Source organism: Micromesistius poutassou (genome assembly GCF_964030765.1).
Source record: "Micromesistius poutassou genome assembly, chromosome: 5".
In the NCBI taxonomy this organism is placed as follows: Eukaryota; Metazoa; Chordata; class Actinopteri; order Gadiformes; family Gadidae; genus Micromesistius; species Micromesistius poutassou.
The window spans coordinates 3228588-3246102 of record NC_140275.1 but is presented as its reverse complement, the minus strand read 5'-3'; the positions used below and the strand labels follow the sequence as shown (position 1 = coordinate 3246102).

Genomic DNA, 17515 nt, shown 5'->3' with positions numbered 1-17515 from the left:
CCTGAGATTCTCGTCAGCATCCCAGACCTCAACCGACCGGTTATGGCGTCAAATTGATGCAAAGTGTATTGTCCGTGCACCTGAGTGACTAAAAAAGGTCAAAAAAATGAATCACTTTTGGCATCAATCTCACCCCATAACCGGTTCCAGGGAGATGGGTGAAGCATTGAAGCCAAGGAATGTAACTGAAGTATGCTCCTCTGAGCGACCAAAGACAAAAATAGAATAAAGGGTAAATAAAAGACCTACTACATAATGGATAGTGTTAGTGGGGTATAGATTTTTATATTCAGCCCCTACAGTTTATTGTTTTATTATATAAATGATGCATTAAGGCCCAAAAGAAATGTAATATGTAGCAAAAGATTTACTTCACTCTATTTATGAATGCTCGGGCTATTGAGTGAAGCTGTATTAATGTTCCACTCTTGACCTCAGTAGAGCAAAGACCTCCGCCAAAGAGTCAGCTTGGTAGAAGTGGCCTGGCTCAGAGGAAGCCCATTGGCTGTGCTCGGGGTTGGGGGAGGTCACCCACTCGTCATGAGCCCTTGAGCAACCTTTCAGGATCATGTTTTGGTGACGCACCTTATTGTGATTTACCACGCCCCTTTGGCTTGAGAATCACGTCCTACTCAGATGGGCCAAAAACCACCTCCCGGGCAGAGGTAATGAGACTCCAAACACACGGTTGTAGAAAACACAGGTTTATTTCCTTTCATAATGTACATGTTTAGAGAGCATGAAGTTGCCAGTCGAGTTATAGTCTATACAACGTAAAGAGCAGCAAAAGATACTGAAAAAAAAAGTTTAACATACTTTAATGAGCATTTTACATTTTCTAAATAAAAAGAAAAAAAAGGCCTTGGCTCAATTTTCCATCATTCTAGGAGAAGGAGGAAAGTAAGACCGTAGCTCAGGACAAAGGGCTCAGATACGATCACATGAAAGACAAAGAAGTGAATATCTTTACAGCTCCTCCCTCACTGGCCTTGTTTGATGATGATGTCAGACATGTCATCCACCTTCACCAGCTCCAGATTCTATGAAAACAAAGAAGAACAAATGGAATTTAAACAATAAACAATAAACAAACATGGCTGCCACAACTCCCCACTAACTTCAGGACAGCTGTAATATGTTCAGACTGCATCTTGGTGAATGAAATAAAATAAAAAAATAAATAAAAATTATCTATAAATAATGCTGCGACCATTTGAGCCCTGCATGTTATCGCAAGACGTCTGGAAGAGAAGCATTCACCGAATGGCGTAGTATACATACTGTATATACAATGGCATGAGAATACTAATATGGCACTCACCTTTTCGTTGGCCAAGTGTAACAAAGCAACAAAAGCCAGCGGAACCGACAGATTCTGGGCCATGGCGTTGGGCAGGCTGAAAGAGACACAGACAGACAGACATTAATGATTCATCCAGGTCTTGCCTACAGAGCAGAAGGGAGATGTCTTGGGAGTCTGAGCTCGAACAATTGGCCAAGGCAGGGATTTAGATGATCCTAGGCTCCACCCAAAGACTATATCTGGGTTTAGATAATCCTAGGCCCCACCTAGAGACCCTGGCTGGGTGTCATGTTGGTCCTAGGCCCCACCTAGAGACCATGGCTGGGTTTGAGTGAGCGACTCCGGCTCTATGGAGCTTCAGTTCATCTGGTCTGGAGGTTTAGCGTGGGAGCAGGGCGATCTTAGCCAGACAAGATTTGGTCCCAACATAACATTGATACTGTGATGTTTAGCCTTTCTCCGTGTGTCGTAGATAAAGACTCCCACACTGCAAAGAAGCACAGCTTTCACCTTTAAGGGGATCGCATGATGTCCTCTGGTGAGTTCTTCAGTGTTCAAATGTTTAAGTTTTCTCTGCTGCATTTCTGAAGCAGCAAAGGTTCGGTATTTTGACTTTATAAATTACATCATCCATTTCTGGTGGTGGAGGAGGAGGAGGAGGTGCTAGGGTGGAGGTAGGGGTGATGGTGGAGGTATGGGTGGTGGGCGTACCTTTGTAACAAGCTCTTTGTTGTCTGACTGAACACCTTCTCGCCGGCCACCTCTGATGTCTCTGCAGGCTGGGAGTCCTGGAGAGATGAAAACAGGAGCGTCACGCTGGGCCATAGGAGGAGGATTCTTCTCCCTGCTTTCATTTCATATCTACTAATTACAGACGTTCCTCCTGAAGGACGTTTGAAGCGTACCTCTTTGGACTTGTCCGGGCTGCCGGTCAGCAGACTCCACATGCTGTTCTTCAACTTCTTCATGTCCATCTTCTTGGCCGTCTTGGCGTAGTTGATCTCAATCTTGTTCACCTGGAGGAGCGAGGTTAAAGAGGTTCACAGGATGAAGAAACCCTTTTCTTTGAAGGCCTCACCTCCACAGACCGTGAACCAGCCACTCTCTAGACCGCCTTTAGGGTTGGCAGGGTGAATCCCAAATACTTGGCCTGTTAAGCCCTTTGAGACTGTAATGGTGATTAAGGGCTATACAAATTAAATTGAATTGAGCCCTGTTTGGTGCCAAGGAGTCCTTGAGCAAGACACCTAACCCTGAGGTAAATTAAAGCCCTTACCCGGGCAGTGTTTATGCCTTGCTCTACAAGTTGCACAAGACAGGGAATTAAACCCCCAACCTTGGCGGCTGTGTATATGAGGGGCTGGCTCCAACATAGATTGTTAGTACTGAGGTATAAGGCACGGTTTCCACTCTGAATGGAGAGAGAAGCCTTGTGGCGGCGGGCTGCCTCACCTTGTGCGGCTCCGGCACCAGGTCGTTCTCTCCGTAGGTGGAGAAGCCGTCGGGGTCCTGCGAGGACTGGTGGCCCTCGTCCACCGAGGGCTGGGTGTCGTCCACCGCCCCCAAACCCTCACCCTCGTCGTCGCTGTCGCCGCCCTGGTGGAGGGAGGGGGGGGAAGGACGGGAGAACGTGAGCTCACGTTAAGGCTAGGAGGCAGGACCCCATGTCCATTCTGAACCGGTTATACCGCTTATGCACTTCGACCTCAAACAATTAGTCACATGGGCAATAAAAGATTTGATCATCTGCTTAATAGGAAATATTGTAGAAACTACTGCCATGTGCATTCATTCAAACATCTCCCAGTGCTATGATTGGCCTGGGGGTGATGGGGGGGATGAAGACCTTGCACTGTGACCTCACATTGATTCCCCATTAAATCAAAACAAAAACATCAACTGAGCCTCTTGATCCTAAGTGACAACCAGGAACATTGATTCACGAGTTCATTAGCTCTGCAGGGCAATCTGAGGAGGAGACCATCTCCCCATCTTCATCAGCCTGTGATCAAGTACCATGTGTGTTACGTCCTGGCACTTAATGGACACCCTTATTTATGTCGTGCTTAGTTATAGTACTTAGCATTGTGTAGCATCTTATCCTAGCAATTTTTGTTGTATACCGCGAATGGGTTAACCTAGCAATTATTGGTGCTTGGCACTTGGTTCTATGAACATCCTTACTGTACTTAGAGCGATATAATGTTTCCCTTTCTTCTGACAAATGTACTTATTGTACGTCGCTTTGGATAAAAGCGTCTGCTAAATGCCCTGAATGTAAATGAAACCTCCCTGTGTGCGTCACCATGAGTCAGAGCTCTGCAGCCCTTCATAACCCCCAACAGGAGGAGGAGGCGGAGTCTGACCTGCAGGCCGGGGCAGAAGTTGGCGGTGTCATTGGCGTTGTTGTAGTCGTAGTCCCCGATGCCCTCGCCCAGGTCCCCGGAGAGACGCTTCTGTCCCTCCTGCCGCAGCTGGAGTCAAACACACACGAGGAGAGTTAGAACCACGATGCAGAGTCCTGTCCCCCACAGCGAGGTCTGAACCCATCCACCCAGGATCCAGTTTGATGCTTCTTGGGTCTTCATCAAAAGACCAACATTCACTTACACACTGGTATAAAGAGGTTCAATGTTTTATGAAATGAGGTCATAGCATAACTAATTAACCTGGTCATTATCGGCCCCTAATCTTTACTATCATAAATTAAATTAGGATGGCATATAATACCAAACACAGGTTGTAGTTGTTTTTATTTAATTGGCATTGTTAACGTGTCATTGTGTCCAGAGTACTGCGGCGGCGTGGGACCGTACCGTGCAGGCGGGCTTCAGGCTGAGCTGGGACAGGGTCTCCGGGGGGAACTGGAAGTCCGAGGGCAGCGTGGTCTTCTTGTTGCTGGAGCTGAGGGCGGACTTGCTGTTGGTGGTGGCGGCCTGAGGGGCGACCGGAGACCAGCTCAGAGGTCAGGGGTCAGGAGGGTTAGGCAGGGGTCACACGGTCTGGCTACTGGAGATTTACCAAGCTCAGTTTGATTTAATTATAAACAACACGGCTTAAAGAGTCAATACCGTCATCTACAAAAGATTATCTTTTGGTCCGTGCCCTATTGGTGAAGAGGGCGTTCTGAAGCCGAACAGCCAATCAGAGTGAGTTCTCTCTCCGACAGCCGCTACTACATTCAGCTGATTGGCCGAAAGCCAGCGGACTAGTGCTGACTGGCGCCCACACTGCGGGACTCACGAAGAAACCAGGGTGACAGACGCCACCCGACAGCTCGTGGGTGTCAGGGCATTTCAGGTAATTTAAATTTAATAAACCATCAAAGGGTTTTTCTCCTCCCCCTGCAGGAGACCGCAGACCCGAATGTACCGTCGCCATAGCAACCATACAACTAAATACAACTAAACAAGAGTCAGGCGGCCTTCTGATGCCACTGGCGGTGGGTCGAGACACCCTGTGCTCAGTGGGGGAGGCGTGAAAGAGGTGGGATGGGAGACCAGCAGAGGTTCCACAGCAAGCCTTGGTTCCTACTGTCCGCCCATTAGGGGACGTGCCACAGCCAGGTACTCATGGAGAAAAATACCCCTTTGAGCCCCATTAGGTAGGAGATGGGCGTTTGCTCCCTGCGGGGCCTCTCTGGCGAGCCACAGGACCGAATGGGGAGGGAGGTGAACTACAGACTGTGGTCTGTACTTACTCTTGTGCTGCGGAAGTGTGGCTCGAAGTTGATGTCCTCGTTGAAGTCCAACTCGAAGATCTTCTTGGCCTTCCTCTTGCTCTTCTCCCTTTCAGGCAGGTGGTCGACTAGGGGAGGAATAATGAGACCTTAATTAACCACTACCTCAATCAACCAGAACCTCAAGACACCACCTTTAAATAACCACCACATAAAAACACATTTTATAGCCCTCAGGAGAAACATAACTGGAGATTATTTAACTGAATGATAAAACCATTACATCATGCAAAAGGCGTTGGTTTCTTTAGATTTATTTGGGTGCCAATGGCAATACAAAGAAAACGGGATGAAACTGGATGGTTACAACGGAGAAGAACTCTTAATACAAAAACTCAAAATTCTGTCTTGGAATCCACACCACTCCATTATCAAACTATTGTCAGATCACCAGTGGTCGCGGCCCAGACTCACGCTTGTGTTTGGGCTTGAACTGCCAGTAGCCCGGCCCGGCCCAGGTGGCCATGGTGCGGGGGCTGAAGTACGAGTACTCCCTGGGCTGGGACGACAGCTGCAGGCACATGGTGGCCACGTCCCCCTCCCCGATGGGGATGATGTCCCTACACACACACACAACAAATTAATAGTTGAAATAAACAACAAGCATAAGGAGCGACGATAAGCAGATTGATCAAATATGAGCTGAAAAAATAAAAAGGCATCAAGACACTTTTTAGAAAGCCTGAAAAATAAAATAAATAAAACGTATCCAATCCCAAGGTGTTTGACCATGAATTAACTTTTAACAGTATTGGTGACCGTGCCAATTGATTTACCCCCCCCTCCCCCCCTGATAATAAAGTTCTTCACTGTGAGGGGAGGGCCGGAGTGGAGACCGAGGGGCCTGGCTGATTAAACCCCACAGGACGCCGTACACCACAGGCAGAGGGAGTTACATCACGGCTGTTTCCCTCTGTTACAGATACCACCGCCGCCTCTCTCTCTGCCTCTTATCCCTTTCCGTCCCCAGCACACGGGGGTGTGTTCATGCCAATTTCAAACTTTCCCCAAGCTTCAACTTTTAACCGTGGTCCCTGCATTCTACAGTGGAACCTCAGTACAAACAACGTGGAAAGCATGACTTGTAATTTGGTCACTTAGCAGATGGTGTGATCCAAACAGACTAATAGTACATTTATTAGATGTATGTCATTAAGGGGCAGGGTCAGGGCACCTTGCTTAGGAGACAGTGAACACTTGGGTTTGACCTCTGAATCCTTTCGGTTGTGGATCGAACACGCCAACCACTGGACTACCCTGCTGCCAGATTTCAGACCCGCCCGAACTAATTCTAGAACCGGGTCATTCAGGATCAGAACAGCCTATGGGTAGGTTGGGGTCGGCCGTGACTCCAGGACGCATCGGCTGGGAGAGTATCTACATTGTGCGCTTTAGCGTTTCAGTCATGACATCATCTCAGAGATACGAAGATGACCTCCGCAAAGAGCATTCTAAAAGTGTGACTAGACCATGACATAAAGACGGAGAGGACCGCGTTCTGCTTCCTGCCGTGGCACTCACCGTCCCTTGCCGGAACCCGACGAGGCGCAGCCCTCCCTGAACTCCGAGGGCCCGCCGTCGCCCTCCTCGTAGTCCCCGTCGAAGTCCTGCCCCGGGTCCCCGCAGTCGTCGTCGTCGGGCTCCGGGTCGGCGTTGAGGTCGAACACGTGCTCGCCCTGCTTGAGCTTCTCCAGCAGCTGGTTCATGGTCTGGTGAGGAGACGATCAGAGCATTAAGCCCGCACGCTCCTGTCCAAAGACTTCTGAAGCGGGGTCATTAAGGAGCGGGGTATCTCGCTGTAACGAGGACAGCGCTTTTACTGGGCTCCTCCAGACAAGGACGCAGGGTGGTGGTGGTGGTGTGGTCGGAAAACCAGTTTATTGTAGACGATAATACATGACCTGGTGCTCCATGTTGCCCAAGCCCGAGTCGAATCAGTCTGTCTCGCACACACACACCTTTGGGCTGGGAGTCGAACAATCTCGCCTCTACACAACCATCCAACCAGGCACACAAAAAGACGGACCAAACCACTACTGGGCTTCAGAAGGGGTGGCCAGCCGTTATTATTTGGACTGACCTGGTCGGGCTTCCAGTTGGTGAAGGAGAAGTCCTTGAGCGAGGGGCAGATGGAGGCCTTCTCCGTGACCTGACGCAGGCCCCCTGTGGAGACGATCCTCAGAGTCAGATGCAGCCGTTTTATTTATTGATTTTGCGGACAGCCAGACAGAGAGACACAGTGAGACACAGACAGAGACACGGACAGATAGAGACGCAGACAGAAAGAGAGAGATGGGCGGGGGGGAGGGGCGCTGCGGGGGGTACGTACCGGTGAAGGGGGACATGGGGACGAGCTGTGGGGGCGGGGGTCCGGCAGGGGGTCCGGAGCGGAGCAGGATGAGGTCGGAGGGGAAGAGGAGCTCGCAGCGGCTGTCCTCGCTAAAGAGCACCGACAGGAAGACCCCCGCCGTGCTGCTCTCGTCGAAGGACGACGCCATGTGCTGGAACATGGGGTCCACCTGGGGGCGGAGGAGACAGGGGCCGGTTAGCGGTTATCTCCGCCGCGGGGGGCCGCCCGGACGCGCCGTGTGTTCAAAGTAGCGTCTCGGGGCTTCTTTCATTGGTCATAAGAAGTTTCTCTCGCTCTTTTGGGGCCTATAATAAGGGCCTTTGAAGCCCTTTGTCATGACTAACTGTCACTATGTACGGGCTGAAACAATAACAGGGTATCTGCAGGTTTCAGCAAGTCAAATTTAAGACCTTTTTAATACCACCTTGAATGAAATTTAAGACCTAAAGCATGCGATGGTGGGGGGGATCCCGCTGTATTAAAACCCAAGCATAGCATGTGTGTCACTCACTGAGACTCATTCAAGTTGACTTTTTGTTTCTTTATTGAACATAAAGTGATACTCAGTGCTCTCTGGTTCAAAAGCTGTAAGTACCAGACATGCAAACTGGTTTGGGGTGAAAAAGGTGAGAATGATGCGTGAGCCAAGGAAAACACAGACCCACTAGGGGGTTCCAGGGTTATACTCCGGGGAGTTAAATTTTTTTTTATTAAAAAATGTTTTTTCTATAATAAAAAATTTAAAAAAAATGTATAAAAAAGTTATTACAAATTTTTTTATATTAAAAAATGTATTTAAAAAAATATATAATATATTTGCAGGTCGCAGGTCAAATTTTTTTTTTATTTTTTATTTTTTAATAATTTTTTTTAACTCCCCGGAGTTTATTTTTATTTATTATTTTTTTAGCGTCCTCCTTTGTCTGTTGTTGTTCTGGGATCCTAGCTTTATTTGCACTCAGTGGCCCATCCTTGTCGGAGGCCTTCTGTACCTGTGAGGTAGAATGGAGGGGGTCCGATTTTTCTGTCTCTCATTCACTCCCGTCTCTCACTCAAACATACGCGCACACACAGCTCCAAGTTGTCTCTATACTATATTTCTGCTCCTTTCTCCTGTCATAAGAACATTACTGTATGTAACCGTGGCTATCTGTTGCGTGGCTTTCCCACTAAGATAGCTTTCTTTATAAAACATAAGTATTCATTTTTAGTGTTTCTCATGTCACAGAAATCACAGTGAATCCTGTGTTTCTGTGCCCCGCTGTGGTGTCGACAGCACAGAGCTCCGGTACCGTTACAGGACAGCGGTGGTTTCTTTCAGCTTGTATTGTATTCCAATTTTAGCGAAAACAAACATAACATTAGCTTGAAAGAAAAAACTGTTTAAGGATGCTTATCTTTATGTGAATTTTGGGATGACTCGTCTGCCAATGACTTCAAGTTGGTTGTGTTTTAACCGGTGATTGTTGCGCCAAACTGTTTACAAAGGGACACTTGCTTGCGACGCAGCAAGCGCCTGCTAGTTGACCTGCCGGGCGGGACGATCAGTACTTCCCCACATAAAGAGCTTAGTTCCGATTGGATCGCTTCCCAAATCGTCCCGCTTACATTTTCGTCTTGTTTTTATTCGTTAACGAAAGTGTCAAAAGATTTCTTCGTAGTTTTTGTCATCCTAAATTGATTTTTATTTAGTTATCGTCTTGTTTTCGTCAGACTGTAGACCCCCACCCCCCCACCCCTATGTTTTCTCAATGGATCTCCATGAGTCACACGTGGCCAATTTTGTTTAAAAAAACTGTGAATTTCGCCGAAAGGTGACTAGTTTGCATGCCTGAAGTACAAGTGCAGTTTACGGCATGTTTCCGACCAAGTATCTAGCAAGAAAGAAGCCTCTCTACGTGTCCTTGCGGAAAAGTCCCGCGAGAAAAAAAAAAAAAAAAAAAAAGTCCTGCCCCGACAAATTTAAGACCTTGAGTTACAGTATTTAAGACCAGCATATGACATTTTTAAACGAATTTAAGACCTTTTAAGGCCTTAAATTTAGAAACATGAATTTAAGACTTTTTAAGGATGCGCAGACACCCTGAATACTATTAGATGAATTGTTAAAAGTAGAGACTGACTTCACACTTCCTCTCCGACTCGGAGCTGTTGATGTTACTCAGGTTCTGCTCCACGGTCTTCTTGGGGGGCCTCTTCTTCTTCGCCTGCTTGGGGGCCGCGACTTCTGCACCCCCCTCCTCACCCGCTGAGGACACACACACACACACACACACACACACACACACACACACACACACACACACACACACACACACACACACACACACACACACACACACACACACACACACACACACACACAGAGTTAACCCCTACCTACTCCATCGTTACATTAGTATGTGGATACAAAGGCTTCTTGTCATTAGTGAATCAACGTGTGTTCTGACCTTCTCCAGGTTTGGTCTCAGAGCCAAGCCCGCCCAGGACCCTGTAGGCGTCAGCGTGGACCGCGTCCACCCTCACCGCGTAGATCTTCGTACTGGCGTCCAGCGTTCCCGCCGCCACCTAGAGACACACGCACGCACGCACACACCTTGAAGGAACTCTGATAGCAGCAGGCAGGGTACTGTGTGTAGGTGCAGAGACAGCGAGTGAATGAACCGGGTCATGTCCTACCTTAAAGTTTGTGATCTCTGAGTCCTTCTGCTTGAGGATGTCAGCCATGTAGTCGATCAGGTGAAGACCGAAGGCGTTTTTTGTGGTGATTTTCTGAGAAAGACATCAGACAAGTTGAACATTTAGTAAACATGGCTTCCATCTGTTAATCTCATATTGTATTGTATGTGTTGGTTCTCAGCCCCACAGTGTCTGCTAAAGTATTAAATGTAGTCGAGGACAAATGTTGTTATGGTAAAATGTTACAGAGTAGAGTTAAACTCAATCGCCAACAACACTTACATTCTCAGTGGACAGCTTGATGCAGGTGGAGTAGTGCTCGGAAATCTGCGCGTTCGACAACTTGGGAATAGCCGCAGGTGTTCCTGTGGCACTGTACACACACACACACACACACACACACACACACACACACCTTAGTTCCCCTCCAATTCCCAGCACAAGGTCCTACAGACGGGGGGATTCCCCGGCCTTTACCTGTGAGACGCAGAGTCGTTGAACGAGGAGTCTCCGGCGGACTGGAGGTCGATGACCCTTGACCTCCGTCTCTGCCGCCGCTCCTTCTCATCGTCGTTGATGTGGAAGGCCGCGAGCAGCGGGGTGCTGCAGGACGCCGGGGACATGCTCTTGCTGCTGTGCTTCAGGGAGGGGGTCCACCGCGGGACGGGCGTGGAGGAGACGCTCATCCTAGCTGGGCGGAGACGCAGACTCAAGGACCAATCACAGCCGTTCTATCGCCGGGTCAGTGCTCAGGTTTGTGAGAAGTGTCGTTATGGTGCTTATTCCTAATAAATCAGAACCACAGCAGACTCTAAAATCCCTGCCGTCAAACGTCTGTGGCATTTAGACCCTGATTTAAGTGGATGAGCGATGATTGACACTCTCGTTTCTGTTGTTTTACATGCAAGCTCTTGGTATTGCCCTCTTGCACTAAAACAATAAAGCAGGATTTGATTTTCTATAAAGTGTGCATATACATAAATCCATGAGGAACAAGAGGGCGGCACACACACACACACACACACCCACACGTGTGAGAGCATCAATGTGTTTATCAGAGCTGTGACGTAAGAGCTGTGTCAGGCCATCAGGGAAGAGGAGCCTGCGCGGCAAAAAGTCTAATTTAAGCACTCACTAATAACACAATAACACGCTACTTATAACGCAGCACAACGGACGAGCGTTAATGTAATGCATATACGAGTCTTAACTGAGTGACTGAAAGAGGAAGCAGATTCAATCGTTTTGATACGATGAAAAGTCGCTCTCCGACTCCGTTGTTAGACGTCTTTGTTTTGCTACATTACTTTACCTAGAAGGTTGAAAAACGTCGCGTTTAACTTTGACCACCAGGTCCAGAGCTTGTACACTACAACGTAGCTTTACGCACCTTGTTTTTGACGAGGATTTTAATCCAGAACGGCCTTGATGTTGATAACTCTGATGAAGTGATGTGTTTGTGAACGAGGCGGTATCACGCTGGACGCTCCTTCCGGCTCGCTTTTCAAAAAATTGCGCCGAGCGGTTTACGCCTGCCATGACGTCATGACGCCAGACTACGCCCACTCCGGTATGTACCGCCCTGAAGCAGAGGAGAAGGCGACAGGAAGGAACAATAAACAAATCCGTAATGATATTAAGTATTTTTTTCAACAAGATAACAAATTCTAAAATATATATATATAAAATATAAATATATACAAATATATATATATATATATATATTTATATATATTTATTATTATTATTATTATTTATTTTTTTTTTTTATATATATTAATACATAATTATGGAAGCCCATTCCCGCCAGTAAAAAAAAAAGAAGATGAAAACTCTTCCTTGATAAAAAAATAAAATCCCCATTGTAAGTCGAAATTATGAGATAAAAATTCGAAATTATGAGATAAAAAGTCATAATAATGAGATAAAAAGTCGAAATTCTGAGATAAAAAGTCGAAATTATGAGATAAAAAGTCATAATAATGAGACAAAAAGTCAAAATTATGAGATAAAAAGTCAAAATTATGAGATAAAAAGTCGAAATTATGAGATAAAATGTCATAATAATGAGATAAAAAGTAAAGTGTGCATGTGCTCCAGTAGCACTGTTTTCAAAGGTCCCTTCATTGTCACCATCATCGCTGGCATCCCCAACCATGCTTAAATTAACTAAACAAATAAGATCTCTGTTCGTGTAGCTTTGACTACACGAACAGAGATCTAATTTGTTTAGTTGTAACGGTGTACTTATTGAAAGACTTTAACAAAAGTAACCATAGCTGTAATTCTTAAAGGTCCCATGACATGCTATTTTATGGATGCTTTAATATAGGTGTTAGTGGGCCCCTAATACAGTACTTGAAGACGTTCAAGAAATTCTGCCTTGGTGCAGAATTACAGCCACTACGAGCCAGTCCCACAATGAGCTCTCCACAAACGCGCCATTTTTAGAGGCGGGTCAAGGTAGGGGGGGGGGTGTGAGCAGCTTGTGGCCACGGTACCATGCGCTAGTGTTTACAGTGGACCACTGAACACTCCGGGTGCTCCGGCGAGAGTCCTGGAGCTCTATATCTAAATAATATCATGTTATATTTAGATATCTATATAATATAATATATATTATCATGGTCAAAAGCTGTTTGAGCCTCCGGATGATATTATGAATCTCAAACGACTGCGTCGGGTTCTCAAACGCCTCTGGTTCTTCCACTTCCACGTCAATATTAAGTACAACTGCGAAATGGAGGAGAAAGGGATTGTTGCCCGCGATTGTTGCCCGGGGTTGTCTGCGTCGGGTTTGTTGAGAAGGAAATGGGAACCGCGACGAGGAGGAGAGGAGAAAACGAGGAGAAAAGGATTGTTGCCCAGGATTGTCTGTCAGAGCCCCTCTAAACGCTGCCCGTTGCCCGGGGTTGTCTCCTGCTGGAGCCCCAAATGGGAGCTTTATGCAAGCTTGCGTTATTGTGTTGCGTGTTATGCGCCATAACACCAACAGCAGAATGGTTATCCAAATAACAAAGAACACTTGGTAACCTGGTCCCGTATGACGTCATACGGGACCGGAAGCCAAATCAAAGCGTTTCAGCTATCCTTTTTTCAAAGATGGACCTACGAGATGGACCTAAGATACCTACTTCTCGGTTTACACCTAACGCAATTGGGGACCATAGGGAGGCTAGGGGAACTCAACTTAATGTTAGAAAACCTCATAAAGTGAAATTTTCATGCCATGGGACCTTTAACTTATTCAGGATTGCTTGTCTTTTGCATGGTTCGGGATGCCAGCCATGATGGTGATTATCTCATAACCATGACTTTTTATCTCATTATTATGACTTTTTATCTCATAATTTCGACTTTTTATCTCATAATTTCGACTTTTTATCTCATTATTATGACTTTTTATCTCATAATTTCGACTTTTTATCTCATAATTATGACTTACAATGGGGATTTTATTTTTTTATCAAGGAAGAGTTTTCATCTTTTTTTTTTTTTACTGGCGGGAATGGGCTTCCATACATAATATATATGAATACATAAAAAAAAAATATTTTTTTATTTTTTTATTTTTTTATTCATGATTTAATTGGCAGGAACAGTACACATCCATTTACATTTTAGTTCTCACTTAAATGTGAATGTTTTAGATTTAGGGTTAGAGTAAAGCCAAGAGGTCATCCGTATTTCTCGGGCAGGTCGACAACACAACAATTACAATACAGTTGCCAGTACTTGCCAGCCACAGAAAGAAATCGCAAATCAGATAGCAGGAGGGAAATGTGTTAATTTATATTTTGTAGGGTTGTATTAACGGCCCCCACCGTGCACGCGGGGCTCTGGTGCACGTGCGGCTCCGCTCCTCGTTCAAATCCAATCAGGTAACGGTTTATCTCTGTATTCATTTTTACACAAAACGATCGGAATTGTCATTACTGTTGTGGTCTTGTATTTGACAAAACTACATTTGAATGTAATTCTTGAATGTAAATTATATATTTTGTCAATTTATTAGTTTAGAAGAAAGTTGTGAATTTTCATGTGGCAGTTTAGCTAGCTGCTCGTGACCGGTTTACCGTTATTACATAGGGTTCTGTGATCAGCTCTTATTACCGTTATTACATAGGGTTCTGTGATCAGCTCTTATTACCGTTAATACATAGGGTTCTGTGATCAGCTCTTATTACCGTTATTACATAGGGTTCTGTGATCAGCTCTTATTACCGTTAATACATAGGGTTCTGTGATCAGCTGTTATTACCGTTATTACATAGGGTTCTGTGATCAGCTCTTATTACCGTTATTACATAGGGTTCTGTGATCAGCTGTTATTACCGTTATTACATAGGGTTCTGTGATCAGCTCTTATTACCGTTATTACATAGGGTTCTGTGATCAGCTGTTATTACCGTTATTACATAGGGTTCTGTGATCGGCTGTTATTACCGTTGTTACATAGGGTTCTGTGATTGAACCATTTTCTTGTTATCATCTGTCGTCTCTACCAACAGGGGCCAGTGCAGCAGCTGCTTTGAATACATTGCATTAACAGTTTCGTAAGTTACAACATATTGGCATAAGAATTGCATTAAAATGCTAGTTTTTTTATTAGTACATTTTATTTTAGTTGTAATGTGGAAGGCGAGTGTATAAATGTACAAATCCGACGGATGTGTGCTATTCACTAGATGGCAGTAAAGAACCAGGGTCCAAGTGGATAGACAGCCTATTAGAATAACCTGCCCATTCCTTTTAATGCAGTCAATGGACTTTCCATGGTAAAATGTGGTAGATTACCCCCTGTCTAAAGTCTTTCACATATATAGGCAACATGAGATATGACAACTTCATTTATCGAATCTTAATTGAACCAGCCATCCTTCCAGTAATTAAATGACTTGATCGGCATATTCATCAGGCTGTAAGATATTACATATTGGTTTTTCCTTCAATTTATAATTCATTTAATTACCACATCAGGTCAACTGCAGTATGTCTATGCTTAAGTCCACCCATCTCTTCTCTTAACGGTGGAATCATGCAAGACAAAGACGGAGACTGATCCCTCGTCCATCAAGAATCTCAGGAAACTAACAGTGGGTGGAATACTCTGACCAGTTGGATTGCGTGAAGGCTTCGAATTCAAAGGCCAGTCTAGGAGGTAAGGACACCAGCCCACAGTGCTCAGCAGTGCTGCCCTCAACTCAACAGTTGAATTGTCTCCCAAATCGATGTTGACAGCTGGAACTAATATAATTGTATGGATTTTAATTTTGACAAGATCAGACACATACAGCCTTTAAAAACCAAAGCTCTGAACTTTGCATCAAATATTTCGTCGTCGTCGTCAGTGGCTGCATGATGATAAGTCAAAATTAAGACGCCGAATTAAGAAATTTCAACTAACTAGAATGCATCTCTCAGTCCAAAAAGCCAAGTCTTGCCTCTGCTATTGGCTCCCTCCTAATCCATGTTGACAAAAGCCAGCACATAGTCCACCTAACAAGTCTTGGCACCCTGCCTCGCCATTTTATAAACATCTTGTTCCCTAACATAACCACTCTATATTACGTCTTGTTTCCTAACATAACCACTCCTAATACAACTTGTTCCCTAACATAACCACTCCTAATACAACTTGTTCCCTAACATAGCCACTCTATATTACAACTTGTTCCCTAACATAGCCACTCTATATTACAACTTGTTCCCTAACATAGCCACTCTATATTACAACTTGTTCCCTAACATAACCACTCTATATTACAACTTGTTCCCTAACATAACCACTCTATATTACAACTTGTTCCCTAACATAACCACTCTATATTACAACTTGTTCCCTAACATAACCACTCTATATTACAACTTGTTCCCTAACATAGCCACTCTATATTACAACTTGTTCCCTAACATAACCACTCACTATACTACTATTCAAATGACAAGAAGAGATAAGGTAAGTTACAAAAAACAGCAGAAATACAAATTGAAATGAAAATAAGAAATATTATATAATATCATATATAATATCATATAATATGATATTTTGGACGCTTTTAAACGTATAAAACAAATTTGGAATGATAAAAAAACCGTACTGCCTTCTCAAACCACCTCTATGTCTTAACCCTGATTATTCTTAGTTCTGATGTGTTGCTTGTGTATTGGTCCTGAGTGAGATGATCCGGTAACACAATGCTGTCAGCTCCCTGGGATCTGTGTGCGGACAGGCTTGTGTGTGTATGTGTGTGTGTGGGGCGCTGTATAATCTCCTTAATGCATCCGAGGTGAAGCACTTCGCTATGATGCATGGCTTTGGCTCAAAAAACCTAAATAAAATTTGACAGCTAATGTGCGTCTCAAGATTTGTGTTCAACAGAGTTGAACACAGAATAGTCATAGTCACGCACACAGATGCACGCACACACACACACACACACACACACACACACACACACACACACACACACACACACATATACACACACATGGATTCATATGCGTCTCCACATATGCACACATTCATTAATGATTCCGCATATGCACACACATACAGGAGTAGAGGGAACATTTATCTCTACAGCGAATGCACCTGCTCACTTGAATCAGCCAGAAGTGCAGTATTGATTTTCTGCTGTAGCTTATTGATGGAAAATGACAGTGACATAATGAAATGCCTCCACATTTCCTCATCTCTTATCTTGTATCCGTGTGCTGTTAGTTTTGACGATGGCCGTGTGTTTATTGCTTAAATTTTTCAATGCAAGCATGACACTTATCCATTCCCCCTGGCATTTGTATCCTAACCCTCCAGGAAACCATAAGCGGGGGACTCACCGACCACAGAGTCCACTTATCTCAGCACTTAGTTACTCACACAGTATATCCATGTTAAGGTTAATTGGAGAAACGACTCTTGGGCTGTGGGGATTGCTTCACGATAAAGACGGAGACCCAAGACATATTGTCTCCTGGGTTTTGTCATCAGGGTAGTGGCCAGGTCTGGCCGGGGTCCAAGCTTGGACTAGATCTTCATACAGTGTATCAGTGCAGTGCTTTTAGTGAAATTACATTACTGGTTGGAACCAGGGTAGTAAAAGGCATGACCCAATATATTTATGACAATGTCAGTCAATGTTGTTTCCCGGTACATCATTAAGCTTCCACTGAATAAACTATTGTTTGTTGTTTTGTTTACCCTCCTTGGTCTAAAAGACGAATGCTGGACCCAGGTTGAAGATGTGTAACACATGTGTGCTGTTTTGCGGGTGTACTGTTAGCATAAAAGCCAGAAGTACACTTTTCTGTTGCCATTTTACAAACTAACGGTGGCAATAGATGAGAATAAGATCTGCAGAATAAGATCCTTACTTATACAACAGAATAGTTAAATACCTGTTCCTGATTGGTCAATAACGTTTCAAGGGTGTGCATGATTTCT

The 17515-nt window shown here is 44.9% G+C and overlaps 1 protein-coding gene across 3 annotated transcripts; it reads right to left on the bottom strand.

Annotated features, from left to right (window-relative positions):
- Positions 1–698: 698 nt before the first annotated feature.
- On the bottom strand, positions 699–11574 carry ncaph (non-SMC condensin I complex, subunit H). 3 transcript variants are annotated; one of them, XM_084468002.1, is made up of 18 exons: positions 11462–11574; positions 10549–10762; positions 10354–10444; positions 10072–10164; positions 9843–9960; positions 9516–9640; positions 7372–7561; positions 7123–7205; positions 6564–6751; positions 5457–5602; positions 5004–5110; positions 4120–4239; positions 3670–3777; positions 2756–2899; positions 2209–2319; positions 2015–2091; positions 1322–1397; positions 699–1040 (listed from the first exon to the last, which is right to left on the bottom strand). In XM_084468002.1, the coding sequence occupies exons 2-18, from the start codon at positions 10755–10757 to the stop codon at positions 981–983; spliced, it is 2046 nt and encodes a 681-aa protein (XP_084324128.1). In that variant the 5' UTR covers positions 10758–10762; positions 11462–11574; the 3' UTR covers positions 699–980. The 3 variants fall into 3 exon arrangements, with proteins under 3 accessions (XP_084324128.1, XP_084324129.1, XP_084324130.1); XM_084468003.1 differs by having other exon boundaries at positions 10549–10758; positions 11462–11559; XM_084468004.1 differs by lacking the exon at positions 11462–11574 and having other exon boundaries at positions 10549–10782.
- Between the last annotated feature and the right edge of the window lie 5941 nt (positions 11575–17515).